Source organism: Zalophus californianus, chromosome 7 (assembly GCF_009762305.2).
Source record: "Zalophus californianus isolate mZalCal1 chromosome 7, mZalCal1.pri.v2, whole genome shotgun sequence".
Taxonomy (NCBI): domain Eukaryota; kingdom Metazoa; phylum Chordata; class Mammalia; order Carnivora; family Otariidae; genus Zalophus; species Zalophus californianus.
In genome coordinates this window covers 46,333,312-46,348,840 of record NC_045601.1, presented here as the reverse complement: position 1 = coordinate 46,348,840, position 15,529 = coordinate 46,333,312, and the positions used below count along the sequence as shown (strand labels likewise).

General features: G+C 39.1%; 1 protein-coding gene across 1 annotated transcript in view; it reads right to left on the bottom strand.

Moving 5' to 3' along the window:
* Positions 1–7,472: 7,472 nt before the first annotated feature.
* FRK (fyn related Src family tyrosine kinase) overlaps positions 7,473–15,529 on the bottom strand; it is a 99,991-nt gene continuing 91,934 nt past the window's right edge. Inside the window, exons 7-9 of the mRNA XM_027604175.2 lie at positions 11,270–11,451; positions 9,598–9,763; positions 7,473–9,209 (exon numbers count right to left, since the gene is read on the bottom strand). Of these exons, the coding sequence (XP_027459976.1) occupies positions 8,998–9,209; positions 9,598–9,763; positions 11,270–11,451 (560 nt within the window). The 3' untranslated portion in view covers positions 7,473–8,997. The remainder of the gene's footprint in view (positions 9,210–9,597; positions 9,764–11,269; positions 11,452–15,529) is intronic.

Here is a 15,529-nt window from a genome sequence, read left to right as displayed (position 1 = left end):
GAAAACAATCTCTCAAATGACTAAATATCCCCTGCTTTTTATTATTTTTGCTTCTGAGTTTTCATTTCAAAAGAAGGGAAAGAACTCCTGTGAGACCAACTATATGACCTCCAAAGTGCCTACCAGCTCTACAATTCTGTGGCTTCATGAAAATAGGTTGATGAAGATAATGCCCGAGAAAAGATTTTATTGTGAAATCACGTCTGTCTGACTCAAGCCCAAAAACCTAGGATTTGAACTAAGGATATTTTAAAGCCAAATAAGTACATTTCTGCATTATTCATAAGCCGATTAACAAGATGAATGAAGAAACATTTCTCCTAAGATTTTGATGATATGTTTTCTTAAAACAGCCTTGCCTTTCTTTGTTGAATTTTCTTTTTGTTTCCCTTTTAATCTTTCTTATGATTATCTTCTTTGGGGGTGGTTCAAATGTCTTCCCCCTGAAATATTAACACTCCAGCTTCTTATCACCTCCCTGACATTATTATAACGTGCTCTTAAATGGATTTCATAATTAATCTGCAATGAGCCATAGTGTTTCATTTTGAACAATTAGACCAGACATTCATATCCAAGGAAAATGAATAGATATTTTATTTGGGATTACTTGAAATTTTTTCTTTTTTCTTTCTTTTTCTCCAATCCAGTTAAAACTTATATTTCTAAAGAAAAGCCATCTATCTACTCACAGAATATTAGAAAAGTAAATCAATCTTGGAGAAACAGGTAAGAAAATTTCACCATGAAATTTTCATTCAAACAAAGTAAATGGTTCTGGAAAAGGAGACATATCCATTCAAATATGTTTTTACTACATTCCAGACCTTAGTTTCCTTAAGGCAAAGATATCTAGCTTAACTAAATATCCATATTATAGAATCCATACAAATTCAGTGAACAAGGCAGCAGTTATTCTTTCAGATTTATTTCAGTTGCAAAATGTTCCTACACTATGTTCTCTACTCCTGCTACAATAACCTCCAGAAACCATCCTAACAGCACTCAAACAAGATCTAGTCTTTCTGGTTTTTAGAAACGCACACACCCACCTCTTGAGTCCCACATTCACTGTTCGATGCTCCCTGTTGCCTCCTGCGTGCACACCGCCCTATGTAGAAAGACTGCCCAGGCCCTAAGTGTCCTCGCTCATCTTTTGTGCCTCAGCTCCCTACAATCTCACTTTTGATCCCACTTCTCCAGTGAACTTGCACTTTCAAAGGACCGCTGTGTTTCTAAAAGCTCATGGAAACCTTCACTTTCCCAGGTCTTTGACCTCTCATTAAGGTTCAGCACAACTGGCACTCCTTAATTCTTGGCTTTCTGTAATGACACGCTCCTGATTTCCCACCCACTTCTCTGGCTTCTTCTCCACCCACATTTAAATGCCCCATCTCCTCAGAACTAATCCTCTTTGTTTCTCCTCCTCTGCTCTTTCTCTGAGGGGGTTCCCTTCCCTTACATGGTTCCCTTATACCAAAGTCTTCCTAAGTTTACATTTGGCTTCATACTTCACTTCTGGACTCCAGGTCTGAATATTCAACTCTAATTAACATCTCAAGTTGGATGTTTCATGACAACTGATCAGCTAACCAGCTCCTCTGATCATTGTTCCCCTGACCTGCTTCTTTTCCACTGTTTCACATCTAGTTGCTCCTAGAGGACACAGGAAGTCATCCTTAATACGTAATTATTCCTTGTCCACATACCCAGTTATCAAGAGCGGCTTGTTTTACCTCCAGGTCTCACGTGTGTCCAGTTTTCTAGATCTCCATCCACTCCTCTGACCTACTTTCGTCTCTCTCCCAGACAATCGGACCTCCAAAATTGTCTCCCCATGTCCATTCTCCATATGCTGGTGAAAATAATATTTTAAAAATCCAAAATAGGTTGTGCTACCAATTTAAAGATGTCAATGTCTGCCCATTAGGATTAAAAATAAGATTACTAACCTGGACCACACAGCCCCCACTATTGGGACAGAACTTGCCTGGCCGGCCTTAACTTGTGAACCTTTCCCCCTCACTCCACACACTCTAGGCAAACTGGATTTCTTTTAGTTCTTCAGTTGTCCCATGTTCTTTGTCTTTGCTGTGCCTATTTCCTTCCTGGAGTCAGCAAACACCTTCTTATCCTTCAGACCACAGTAAAACATCATGTCTCCATTTCTCCCCAACTCTCCAGACCTAGTTATGGGGACATTTGTTCACTGTCACAGCACCCCACATTTCTCCTTCATGATACTCAGCACAACCACAGTCAAGTAATTTTTATGTATTTTTTGTTGAATTTCCATGTGTGGCAGGATACTATTTAAGATATTAATTGATGTTTTTTCCCAGGTATTTTCTATTATGCTTTGGTCCTCCCATATCAGGCAACTAGACCATGAGACACCTATTATCTGGAAAAAAAAAATTATTACAGTGGAAAACAGGAAAACAAAACTCAAATTCTTGTCTTTTAGTATCCAAAGCTTTTGAAATGCAGTCATCAGCCTTCTGGTCCACCCCACCCAACCCTACTACCATAAAAGACTAAAGATTCCAAGGCCAGGGGAAGAATGGGGCCAGAGGGATGCACTTGAGTTTTGTAGGTCCCTATTCTGATATGTGAGGAGGGAGAGAGGGAGGACTTCCGGATGGTCTGGAGAATCTGAGAGCAGAATTCCCAAGTAGAGCCTGGAAGAGAGGAAAGCACTGAAGTACCTCCCAACACATGTCCTGGTGAAGGAGAGAAAAGCTCCTACTGGTGGGAGCATCTGGACAGATGGGTCAAAGAGTTTCTTTTGGACCCAGAAGGAGCATGAAAATAGATGAGAAAGAGCTGAGACTAAGAGGTGACTTCAGATGGGAGAAAAGATATCTCAGGGGATGGCCACATGGACAGCTGATGATCTGATATCAGCACTAAACAATTACAACTCTTCCCAAATCTTATCATATCCTGAGCACCCAGTACTTAGGAAAAAATCCTAGCAATACCTGAGAAGTTATTTTCCAATACCTGGTGGAAGGGAGGTTTTAAGTAGATAATGTGCCATTCAGAAATTGGCCATTCCAATCTCTAGAGAGAGAAATTGGAAATAACATCTGCTTACATAGCATAATGTTCTCTCTCTCTCTCTCTCTCTCCTGTAGTAGAATTTCTGAGGTCAGCCATCAAGTATGCAAGTATGGCAGCTGCCCTAACCCAGACCCTACTGAGAAGTGACTTCCATCTATAAGGTTTCTTGATGATCTCAGATGGTATTGAATTTTAGGCCTAAAACAGTACAAAAGGGGAAAAGACAAGAAAAAGCCCATTCCAGTTCTCCGTCCACCTCTTATGGAGTCTTCCTAGAAGTCCCTCTGAGCAATTTTCTCTTACATCTCCTTGGTAACCCCTAGCTACAAAAAAGGCTGAAAATGTGATCTTTTTAGCTGGGCTCCAAGAAAACAGTTTCTTCTATTAAGAAGCAAGGAGAGAACGGACACAGGATAGTAGCTTACAGACAGTAAGTTCATTCTTAGGGAGAAAATGGGAAGGTAAAATTGTGCACATAGATAGATTTGTGAGCTGAGAGTCACACACGCCGATCCGTCTCCCCGGATAGATTGTAACCTTAGAGAAAGCAGGGTCCATCTCTCCCTTGTTCATAATTTTATTCAATTATGTAGCCCAATGTCTGCTACTCGTTAGCAATCTACATTTGTTTAATGAATGAATAAAATAATTAAGGGGAAAAGATGGGTAAATAAGTATACGTGGCCTTCCAACACTCAGCATCATGTAAAACTTACTTGATGTTCTAATGTGGTGTGATAGTGTTTAGTGCTGTTCACTGAGTATTTCTGGTGCCCTCCCTCTGGGTACATGGTAGGATTACACATCCAGTGCTCCTTCTGTCTAGGTGAAGGCATGTGATTACGGTCAATGAGTTAGCTGTGAGCAGAAGCAACATATGTGTCTTCTGGGCCCACGGATTCAGTTGCCAACATGAGACCCATCAGGGCTCTCATTCCCACTGCTCCAGCAACTGACAATGTCAGAGCTGGGATCTCTCCATCAGCTTGGGTCTCTGATAAAGGGGACATGAAGCAGGTGACCTGCAGTGAGTATGTAGCAAGGTCTATTTCCTGGATTCACCAACTTACTTTCCCCATTACACAAATGTAAGCCTTTTTAATGTAGTCAACTGAGGAAACATTTTAAATACCATAAAATACATCAAATTTATGTCATGGGTCCACTACCAACTTGACCTCTGAAACAGTGAAGTCAGCTTTTAAAAGTCAAGTTAAAAGTAATCATTTTGATATAACTGGCATAATGAAAAAAAATCCATCTTAAATAAAGATAGAACACTTAGGGTAAAATGTATTTTCAAGAAAAGCCTTTACCTTAGTATTTTAAAGTACCCAGAAATAGAAATTTTTCAAATATTAGTTGCATTTAAACCAAGATAAGGAATAGCACTGTAACAAATGGTACAATTAAAAGAAGTCTTTTTCTCTTTTTTAACTAGGCTCCACACCCAACGTGGGGCTTGAGCTCACGACCCTGAAATAGAGTCGCATGCTCTACTAACTGAGCCAGCCAGGCACCCCGAAAGGAGTGGTTTTTTTTTTTATCCTTTTTGATACACATACTAATCATGTGTAAATACACTCGCATGTAGTTGTACAATGTAAGTATTATTAAAGCATATAACATAGAAATACTGATGTTTTAGAGACAAACATCTCATTGTGGCACCTTTAAAGTATAGACTCTGGCTAATTGGCTTTGTTTCCCACTTTCTGAATCTATAATTAAATGCAGATTCTGAAAAATGATTAAAAGCTCTAATATCCTTTACCCTGAAATTGTGTGAACCATAAACATTAAAGCAACTTGGTTGATATCAAGCAATCTTACCTTTCACATATAGTACAATCAAACCTCTATTCTAAAATCCCAGAGAATTATTACAAGACGATGTTTAGCTTCTTCCAAAACAAGCAATTTTAGTTGCTTTTAGCCATCTTCCCCTAACATATGATTTCAGGGTTATTATGTTCTATGACTTGAATCCCCTGCACAGAAATATACATAACTAGATACTTAATGCAAGTTTGAGATTTGTTACCCTTTTCTGGAAGAGCTGATTATATTCCATGAGGGTGAAAAAGATGTTACATTGAAGCCTGTTACTTCACATAACTAATGGATAAACTACTCAGGCAAGAAGAGTAAATGGAAATAATTGGGTGTTTCTTTCCTTATAACTGAATCTTATAACTCCTATGTAGATAGTGCCAGCTGAGTGCAAATCGAAGCTAAACTTTTAACAGGCTCTGAAATTCAGGGTTTGCATGCTATTTTTATTCTCCAGTTTATGTCTAAATGTAATAAATAATTTAAGAGATTTACCATCACTTCCTTCATATAAAAAAAGGAAAAATCTGAAGGAGTTTAATGGTGTAGTGTAGGCAGTAAAAAGATGACACTATGAAAATTAAAATATTACTGGAGCCATGAATTTAAAAGATTTTAAGTATTCTCTCTCCACCAAACTACCCGGCCTTTTTTCTTTTTTTTAATGCTACAACGTTAAATTTTTGGATCATGTTGGCGACTATAGACCAAAATGTCTCCATAACAATGCTAAGGAAATACCAGAGAATTGAACATTTCCAGATGAGCCCACAGGCAATTCCAATCCCCAGGTATTCGAACCTCATTTACTATTTTTTTTTTTTTTGAGACTAGGTGTTTTCAATGGGAGAACACAATAACACAAGGCGAATAAGTACCCGTAGTATCACCATTCTAGTTCACATAATGTTTCGTTGCAGAGTCCTTAAAAATCGCCACGGACACATTCTCAGACAGGCACTTTGGTCCAGAAACCATATGCTCAACTAGACTATGGAAAACCTTATTGCAGACAGGGCATGTGCTTGGCAAAGCCATGGATCACCAGCTGGGCACTGCTTCCTCAAGGAAGCTCCAGCTGGGTGACACTATGGCATCCTTCCAAGGGCAATGGCTCCTTTTGGGCCATCAGAGAATCGAAAGAGTTTTGGCCCCTTATGGTTCAGTTGATCCATGTAGTCACTATGCAGACATGCGCTGTGAGTGGATGTGAATGTGCTCAGCCTGATACTTCCCCACGCCCATCCTTTGGTGTCCTTTGAGACACCCTCCCACCCACCACGGCCCAGTTTGCAGATTGCTAGTCACTTCGATTTTACTTTGTTTTCCATGATACAATATTCAGGTTCCACAGCTCTTAGGCACACACTCTGTGCCTCTTTCGACCTTAGGTAATGTAAACCTATTTTCTTCCTAACCTTCTTAAAAGAGGCTTAATGGAATTTTGAATTTTTCCTATTGCAAAAATTCTTAGGTTTTTGTCAAAAGAGATTTGAAATACCACATGAAATGATGTACTCACATCCTTCACCACCACCTCCAAATAACCGAATTACATAAATAAAACATTACATAGAAAGAGCTTTGCTACAATTTATGGGAGGTAAATTTAACAAGAGCTGGCTCATTGTAGGAAAATTCAACTTATCTTTTCCCGATCCTTTTATTCTATACAGGGAAAGAAATTTATGTCAGCTTGAAAAAAATCTATTACTGCTTCTCATAACTGAATCCATTATTTTTCTCTATGATCCATCAGGCAAAAACAAGAACAATAGGTTGCTTTGACAGAACCTTGAACATAAACGTCTCCAAGAATCAAACGTAGTAAGTTAAACCGGTTTCAGGTGTTATTAAAACAAGAAAGGATAACCTTCTCTATACATTTCAAAATCAGATCTTACTAAGAAAGTTATTATTATTAGCTGCTACAAAAAAGATTATATAGTAGTTGAATTTTCACAATTAGACTCTGACTTTAAACAAATGAAGTTGTCCTCTACATCGTCAGCTGACTTAAACAATTAGTGTTGACCTTATCTTATACATCTTTCCTGTTTATAAAAAAAAAAAAAAAAAGCCAAGGGGCTCTATTTTCAATAGCTCCACATGACCCATTTCAGTTTCAGAGAAGTCTGAATGTACGTACACACACCTACCTACAACTGGGATTTTCTCCTTAATGGAAACCTATCCAGCATCTAATTTTATTCTGATAAGCCAACCTCCCAACTTGTCTCCAGGAAAAATGGCCACATTTCCAGTTTCAGTGGCAGAACTTATTCTAAGCCAATCAGCACATAACATTCACATTAAGTCTATTATTCATCAGCATATGACCCAATTTGCCTAACGAGAAAAAAGAATGATTTTCTTTAAAGATTTGAGAGAGAGAGACAGAGAGAGTAGGGGGAGAAGACCAGACGGAGAGAGAGAGAGAGAGTCTTAAGCCGACTCCCTGCTGAGCACGGAGCCCGACACAGGGCTCAACCTCACAACCCTGAGATCACGACCTGAGCTGAAACCAAGAGTCGGAGGCTTAACCGACTGCACTACCCAGGCGCCCCCAAAAAGAATGCTTCCTATGCAAGCTGAAAATGCAGAGAGAGAGGTTTCCCATTTTCTGCTACTAGATGAGGAGAAAAGAAAAGGGAGCCCCAGCTGCTACTGAGCCATCTGTGATTTGAGAACGAGGACAATGCTGGCGACAGAGAAGATAGCTGAAAGGAACGTGGGTCCCCGTCACTATCACTGAAGTGCTAATGATATGGTACCTGAAGCCCTCCCTACCTCTAGCCTTCCAGGCAGAGCTCACACATTTACTTCTTAATACTTCATCCACTTTGAATTCGGGTTTCTGTAACTGTTTAGATATGTTCTTCTCCTTTAAAGATGAGAGAATATACTTCAAAATCTTCCGTCTTTTCGTGGCTTGTTTCATTCATATTGCTTTACAGCAGAGATCTTTCACTATCTCCTTGATTCTGAAACTACCTTTGAGAACTCTCCCAAATCATCTAATGGAGCACAAAATTTGATCCACCCGTTGCTTAAGAAGACAGTAACATTCTTACAAAGGTTAATGCACATTTAAGATGAATAAAAACCCTCTTGTCCTACCAGATGGAAAATAGAGCTTCATAACCAGGGTCAGACATTATTCCTAGCCTCTAGATCTAAAACTGAGCTTAACCTGTACTGTAATCAATTTAAAACTCTGGCCTATATGCCAAAGGTCCATCTTTTAAAAAATTATTCAGCTATCTAAGCCTACTGCTCTCCTCTCCTGTTCCTCAACTATTTTACACTCATTTCTCAGACTTTGCAGGCTACTCGATGTTTCTCACATACTTCCATAGATAATAACTCATCTGCTTTGCGATCTAATTCTTAACATGAGGAGATTAAAACTAATGTAGATGATTCTCAGATGACACATACCGAGGTACAGAAAAATCCCATCATTTCCTTCTACAAAAGGAGAGAAATTTTAATTCTTTTTTCAACAGCTGCTTCATTTTTTCATGCATAGGAAAAAATATGTGCAATTACTCCAAGTACAATCAAGTCATTTCACATGGCTTTACCATCACTGTAGTTACAGGATATTTTAAAAGAGAAAAAAAAAACATCTCAAAGCACAGGTCCTGCTGTGCAGCAAAGCAATCAGATTCCTTCATAGTAACAGCCTGATGGGATTCAGCAATCCGAGGAATAATGAATAACCACTTTAATCAGTAAACAGGAAAATGCTACAACAGTCACTGAGTAAAAACTGACTGTCATCTGTTGATCCTCTTGATCGGTATTTCAAACAATAAATAGAAATGTTTAAGTATTTTTTAAAAAGAAAAATAACTGTGTTTATGTGTTTGATTTTTGCCAGGCAGTGATAAAATATCATCTTAGACTGTCGTGCAGTGTTGCCCAGTCACATATAATGCACTTATAATCTTCTTCATAATACACGGGTAAGTTGACCCTATCACTTGAATATGTCAAGGTAAGCTCTTCTGGCAGTTGATTAATAAGGTTGTATTTCTGGACTGATTATTGAACTCTTTTGTTACTTGATTATTTAATGTTCTTCTTCAGTGTTCATCTTACAAAGTTATTTGTATCTGAAAATGAAAAGTCTGTTTCAAAATAGTCTTCAAGTTTCCAATGCAGTTTCTCAAATGTTGGCCGTTCCTTAGGCTCTGCGTTCCAACACTCCCACATGATGTTGTAGAACTGTGGTGGACAGTTAAGTGGTTGAGGGAGTCTATAGTTTTGACCCAACATCTGGATGACCTGAGCACCTGTCATGCCTAAATAACATAGAAAGGAACCAACAAAAAACAAGTTAAAGTTCAGGGTCTTAAATTCATAGATAATTATATTAAAGATTATAAAGCAAACTGATTTCCTTGGTGGAGCTATGAGGTCTACCATCCCCTTCCCAGGCTGCAGAGATTAAACTACATCTTGCAGCAAGTAATGTCCATAAGACTGCAATTCAAGAGCAAAGGAGAAAGAGGCAATAAACTACCTCATTAATGCAAATCATCATCATCAAATTTTATCTATCATGCTCCTACAGGCACATGGTATGGTCAGCCCCATAACTCTGCCCTCTAAGTCTGGGCAAGGCAGTTAAAGTCACACCTAAGTAAGTGATCTGCAGCAGAAAGGCCCACTTCAGAATTAATTACTCACCACTATAAGGCATTTTGCCATAAGTAATGATTTCATAAAGAAGGATTCCAAATGACCACACATCGGACTTAATGCTGAATTTATTAGCACGAATGGCTTCGGGCGCAGTCCACTTCACTGGCAGCTTTATGTCATGTTTGGATTCATAGATGTCTTCATTATCTACCTGTTAATGCATTAAGGAATCAAGCCAAGTTCAAGTGATATATATATATTTTTTTTGCTACCCTCGTTCATCTGTAACCTCTTTCACATTAAAATTTAGAGGGAAAAGTTTCAAAATGAGCTTAGTTCAATTGATAATTATAGTAACAAATTCCAAATCTGGCTTATAAGACTGAGAAATCTATGAGAAGTTGTTAATAAAATATTATTTAAGAGCCTACTATGTGCTAAAAAGAGCACTGACAGGAGTACTCTACTGCATATGGGAGAACTCACGTGTGATGGTCTTCAGCAAATTAAAAAAAAAAAAAAAAAATGAAAGCAAAGTCTGTCTGTTTCCAGAATTACTGTTGGTATTGGAGAGCCACTGACTTTAATAATTACCATGTTGGCACTTTCTGATACTGAAAAGTAGGATCCAAATGATTTAAAATAATATATCAAGTCACTGAGGTTCTAATTAACTTATTTAAAAAAGATAATGAGGGCGCCTGGGTGGCTCAGTTGGTTAAGCGACTGCCTTCGGCTCAGGTCATGATCCTGCAGTCCCGGGATCGAGTCCCACATCGGGCTCCCTGCTCAGCGGGGAGTCTGCTTCTCCCTCTGACCCTCTTCCCTCTCGTGCTCTCTATCTCCCATTCTCTCTCTCTTTCAAATAAATAAATAAAATCTTTAAAAAAATTAAAAATAAAAATAAATAAATAAAAAAGATAATGAATTCATGAAGATCAAAAGAGAATCACTTATATGTTGTGTTTCATGTTCCACACCCATATTTGTAGGGCACAATGTAGAAATTAAAAATTAAATTCAGAGAAAAACACCTAATAGTATGTCACTAATGTCAGTGTCTTTTGGCCTGATGTCATGACATGGGGAGAGGGGCAGGAATTAAAAAGTCAGTGATTGCTGGGCACCTGGGTGGCTCAGTTGGTTAAGAGACTGCCTTCGGCTCAGGTCATGATCCTGGAGTCCCGGGATCGAGTCCCGCATCGGGCTCCCTGCTCGGCAGTGAGCCGGCTTCTCCCTCGGACCCTCCCTCTTCCCATGCTCTCTCTATCTCATTCTCTCTCTCAAATAAATAAATAAAATCTTTAAAAAAAAAGTCAGTGATTGCTGAAGAGTTCTGGCAGCATGAATATTAATCTGGCAGAAAGTGAGCAAAGGTGGATGGGGTAACTATACAAAATGTGCTGCTTTTTGTAAGGAAAATTGAGGCAAACCAACAGAGGCTACTGTACTGAAAAGCAGATCATTAATCCAACCACAAACTTAATCACATACTTTCCCATCTGGTTAGGCATCATTTTCTCTGTTTCTTTCTCCTTGGTGAAGAAATAGAAACAGGAGGTAGTTTATCAGTAAGGCCTCGGGCTACTGAAGTGTTCTACAGACCACAGAATTTGGAGAAACATTATTTTGAAGAACAACAGTAAATCTGTTAGTCTGCTGGTATGTTAGACTTTTGACCTGTGACAAAACCTAGTTAAAACAAAACAAAATTCACCTGAAAAACTCTTGCAAGTCCAAAATCTGCAACTTTGTAGATATTATGTTCACCAACCAGGACATTTCTGGCAGCCAGATCTCTATGAATGTAGTTCTGGGACTCCAGATAAGCCATCCCAGAGGCAACCTGCGCAGCCATGTCTACCTGCTGAGTCAGATGGATTTTTGTCCCAGCATCATCTGAGCAATAAGAGAAAGTAAGAGACTGACTTTGGAGAACATGTGAATTATTGAAGTGAATTCTGAGAATTTTGATGAATGAGCTGTCAGTGGGATTAAATGCCATAGCACTGATCTGTTGAGCAAAGAAACATAATTAATACAGACCATTCATTTCCTATGAAGGGTCAATGAGGCAACAATTTTCAGAGTCCAAACACATTCCAAGGCTGTGGCCCCCTCTCCCCTGAAGGAACATTCCACAGAGAAAGAAACAACAGTATCACTAATTCAAACACAGCTCTAAAGATCTGAAAGTGTCCAGGTATTGCCATTTCCCACAGCATGCATCACTGACTCATCTCTTCATGGAAGAGTTACTTGGTTACTTGGTTGCCTCTAGATTTCCTTCAAACATTTCATAATTTTAGTCTTTGAAGCTATAAAATAATACTAATTTGCATGGCTGAGCCAATGAAAAGTTGTCATTCTTCCATCATATTGGGTTTTTTTTTCTATCGTATTGTTCTTAAAAACAAGCTCACTAACAAAAATGAAGGGTCTATCAGTATTTATAAAATGTGTATGTTACATTTGTACTCCATTAAGCTTGATATACTTTTTTTTTAATTTCCTTTTTTAAGCCTGCTATTCTTAAAATAGTTCACTCATCTCTCCAGGCATGGACATAGTTTCTACCACTACTCAGCCTATATAATTAAGTATAGGAAAGTAGACTCAGTTTGATCATTAGTAGAGAGGTTAGGGTTATTCTGTGCTGACTCTGTGCAGTGGGGTCAGCCATTCCTGGATACTGTTTAGCTACCATACTGTTAGTAGATGTCTTCAGATTTCTGGAGAATTAAAAAGGTCTCCTATAAATCCAAACTATCATCATCCCTGACTCAATAAGCCAAATATTACCAAAACTGTGTTGAATTCATGGTCAAGAGTCTTAGATACAACTTGACTTGAAAGGCAACTCTAGCTCAGGGGTTAGAAAACTGGCTTGAGGCTAGACTGCCAAGATCTGGATCAGAGCTTTGCCTCACATTTCTTCCTGACCTCAGGCAAGCTGTTTAACACTCCTGTGCCTCCGTTTCTTCATCTATATAGTGGTCATTGTAATTCCCTTATGGTATTAGTTGTTAAAATGAGAATTAAAATGAGTTAATACATGTAAAGCACTTAAAGCAGAACCTGGCACCTAGAAAGAACTCAGTAAATCCTACCTGTTTTTATTATCATTGCTGCTGCCTAAGCAGAATTAAACAGTTTAGGAATTGTTAAGGCAGAGATGCATATGGATTACCCAAATGGAAATGCCTAAATGAAGACAAACATATGGGTCTGGAGCTCACATGCAGCTAAAGATATCAACTTAATAGTCATAGTTTGTGGGTAGGAGTTAAACATTAAAAGTGGGTGAGACTGTTAGGAAGTGACAGAATCATGAGAAACACCAACATTTCGGGTGGACAGAGGAAGATAAACCTACAAGAAGACAGAAAAATCAGCCAGAAGAATGAAAGATAAACCAGAAGAGAGCATCCTAACAGTCAAAGGTTTTGAGAAAGGCACCACCATTGTCAAATTCCACAAGTCCAGCAAGATAAGGTCTAAAAGGTATTTATTAAATATTACTAGGCAGTCATTGGTGACCTTAGTGCATAAAGAGCACTTTCACTGGAGATAGGGGATAAGGGGTTGAGGGCAGAATGGGAGCTGAGGATATGGAGACAGCAATTTCCAAACCCTAGTCAAGAAGGGAAGACAACAGGGAGTTGGCAGAGGAGAATAAGTCAAGGGAAAGCAACTAGCAGGAAATTCAGGATTGTGAGGGGCTGTCAATGATATGGTACTCAGGGGGTTTCTGGAGTGCTAGCCATGTTCTCATTCTTGATTAGTACAGTGGCCATACCGTTGTTTATTGCTCACTTTTAATTAACAATAAATTATATTATATGATGTGTGTTCTTTATGCATGCCATCTTTTCAATAAAAAATGAAATAAACAGGGGCGCGTGGGTGGCTCAGTTGGTTAAGCATCTGCCTTCGGCTCAGGTCATGATCCCAGAGTCCTGGGATCGAGCCCCGCATCGGGCTCCCTGCCCAGTGGAGTGTCTGCTTCTCCCTCTCCCTCTGCCCCTGCTTGTGTTCCCTCTCTTGCAGTCTCTCTCTCTGTCAAATAAATAAATAAAATCTTTTAAAATAATGAAATAAATAGAGTTGAGGACTTTTTTTTAATGGTATAGATCTAAGCACTGTGTGTGTATGCGTACATACATATATATTTATTTTTTAATGCAAGCAGCATATTTAAATACGATGTGTGGTGAAACTAAGTGCTCACTGACCCATTTTCTTTTGCCCTTTCCTTCCTGGGCAAACATAGAAGACTATGTTGCCCATCTTCCCTAGCAGTTAAATTGGGCCATGTCACTAATTCTGCGCACTGCAACGTGTGCAATAGAGCACGTTCGTCACTTACAGACCTGATCCTTAAAATCTCCCACATTTTTATAGCTAGAAGAAATACATTTTGAAATGGCAGGGCCACATGATGAAAGGAGTCTAAATCCCTATGTCACCATTTAAAGAAAGCCATGTAGCAGAGCAAGTCTGATGCCTATCAAAAATGCATATTTTTGTTATGTCACTAAAATGTTTGAATTGTGTATTACAGCAGCTAACATTGATTATTCAGTCTAAAATGAGGTGTAAGCAAAAAGACAAAACAACTTTTTTTAAAAAGATTTTATTTATTGGGGCACCAGGGTGGCTCAGTCAGTTAAGTGTCTGCCTTCTGCTTGGGTCATGATCTCAGGGTCCTGGGATCGAGTCTCAAGTCAGGCTCACTACTCATCGGGGAGTCTGCTTTTCCCTCTCCCTCTGTCCCCCTCCTCTGCTTGGGCCCTCTCTTTCTCTCAAATAAATAAGATTTTATTTATTTATTTATTTGCTTACTTATTTATTTTTTGAGAGAGACAGAGAGAGCAGGGGGAGGAGCAGAGGGAGAGAGAATCTCAAGCAGATTCCACACTAAGCATGGAGCCCATCACAGGGCTCGATCTCACACCTGAGATCATGGCCTGAGAGTCAGACTCTTAACTGACCGAGCCACCCAGGTGCCCCGAAGACAAAGCATAACTTAGTGTGCAGCATAATAGCAAAGTATTGCTGCTGTATTGGCCAAAATAGCTATGCCTTTTGATACCAAATTAACTCAATATGAAAAGAAATGTAAAAAAGTCAAGATAAACTGGTGACTAGTCCTAGGTCAAGTGATAGACAGTTTCTAAAATGGCTTCTCATATTCTCTATTTCCTGGTATTTGTGCTCTTATGAAAGTCCCTTCCATTAAATGGTTTGGACCACTGACTCACTTCTAACAAATAAAATACAGCAGAAGTGATGGGGTATGACTTCCAAGATAAATTATAAAAGACTGTGGCTTCATCTTGCAGGCACTCTCCTCTCTCTTGCTCTCTCACTTGTTCACTCTGATGAAGCCAACTGCCATGTTGTAAGTTGCCCTATAGAGAGGTCCATGTACCAAGGATCACAGGGCAGCTTCAGGCCAACAACCAGCAAGAAACGCTTCCTCAATCCAACAGCCCTGGAGAAACCAATTCCTGCCAACAATCACATGAGTGAGCTTGGAAATAGATCAACCTCCCTGGAGCCTTCAGATAACTGAAGCACCTGCCAACACCTGACTGCAGTCTTGTGAGAAACCTGGTCGTAGAAGACCCAGCTCAGCTGTACCTGGATTCCTGACCACAGAAACTGTGAGATAATAAATGCTTGCTGTTTTAAGCCACTAAGTTTGGAGTAACTTGTTGTGCAGCAATAGATAATGAATACAGGTTCACGTTAAGAAACTAATGCCAGTGTTATGCATACAGTTAAAAGCATAGAATACAGAGCCAGACTTCTGGGTTTGAATTCTGGCTCAACCACCTTGGATAAGTTATTAACTTCTGCATCCCTCAGCTTCTTCCACTGTAAGGTGGAAATGATGATGATAATAATAATAATAATAATAATAATACTCATTTCATCGGGTTGTTAGAAGAATGAACTAAGTTAATATTTG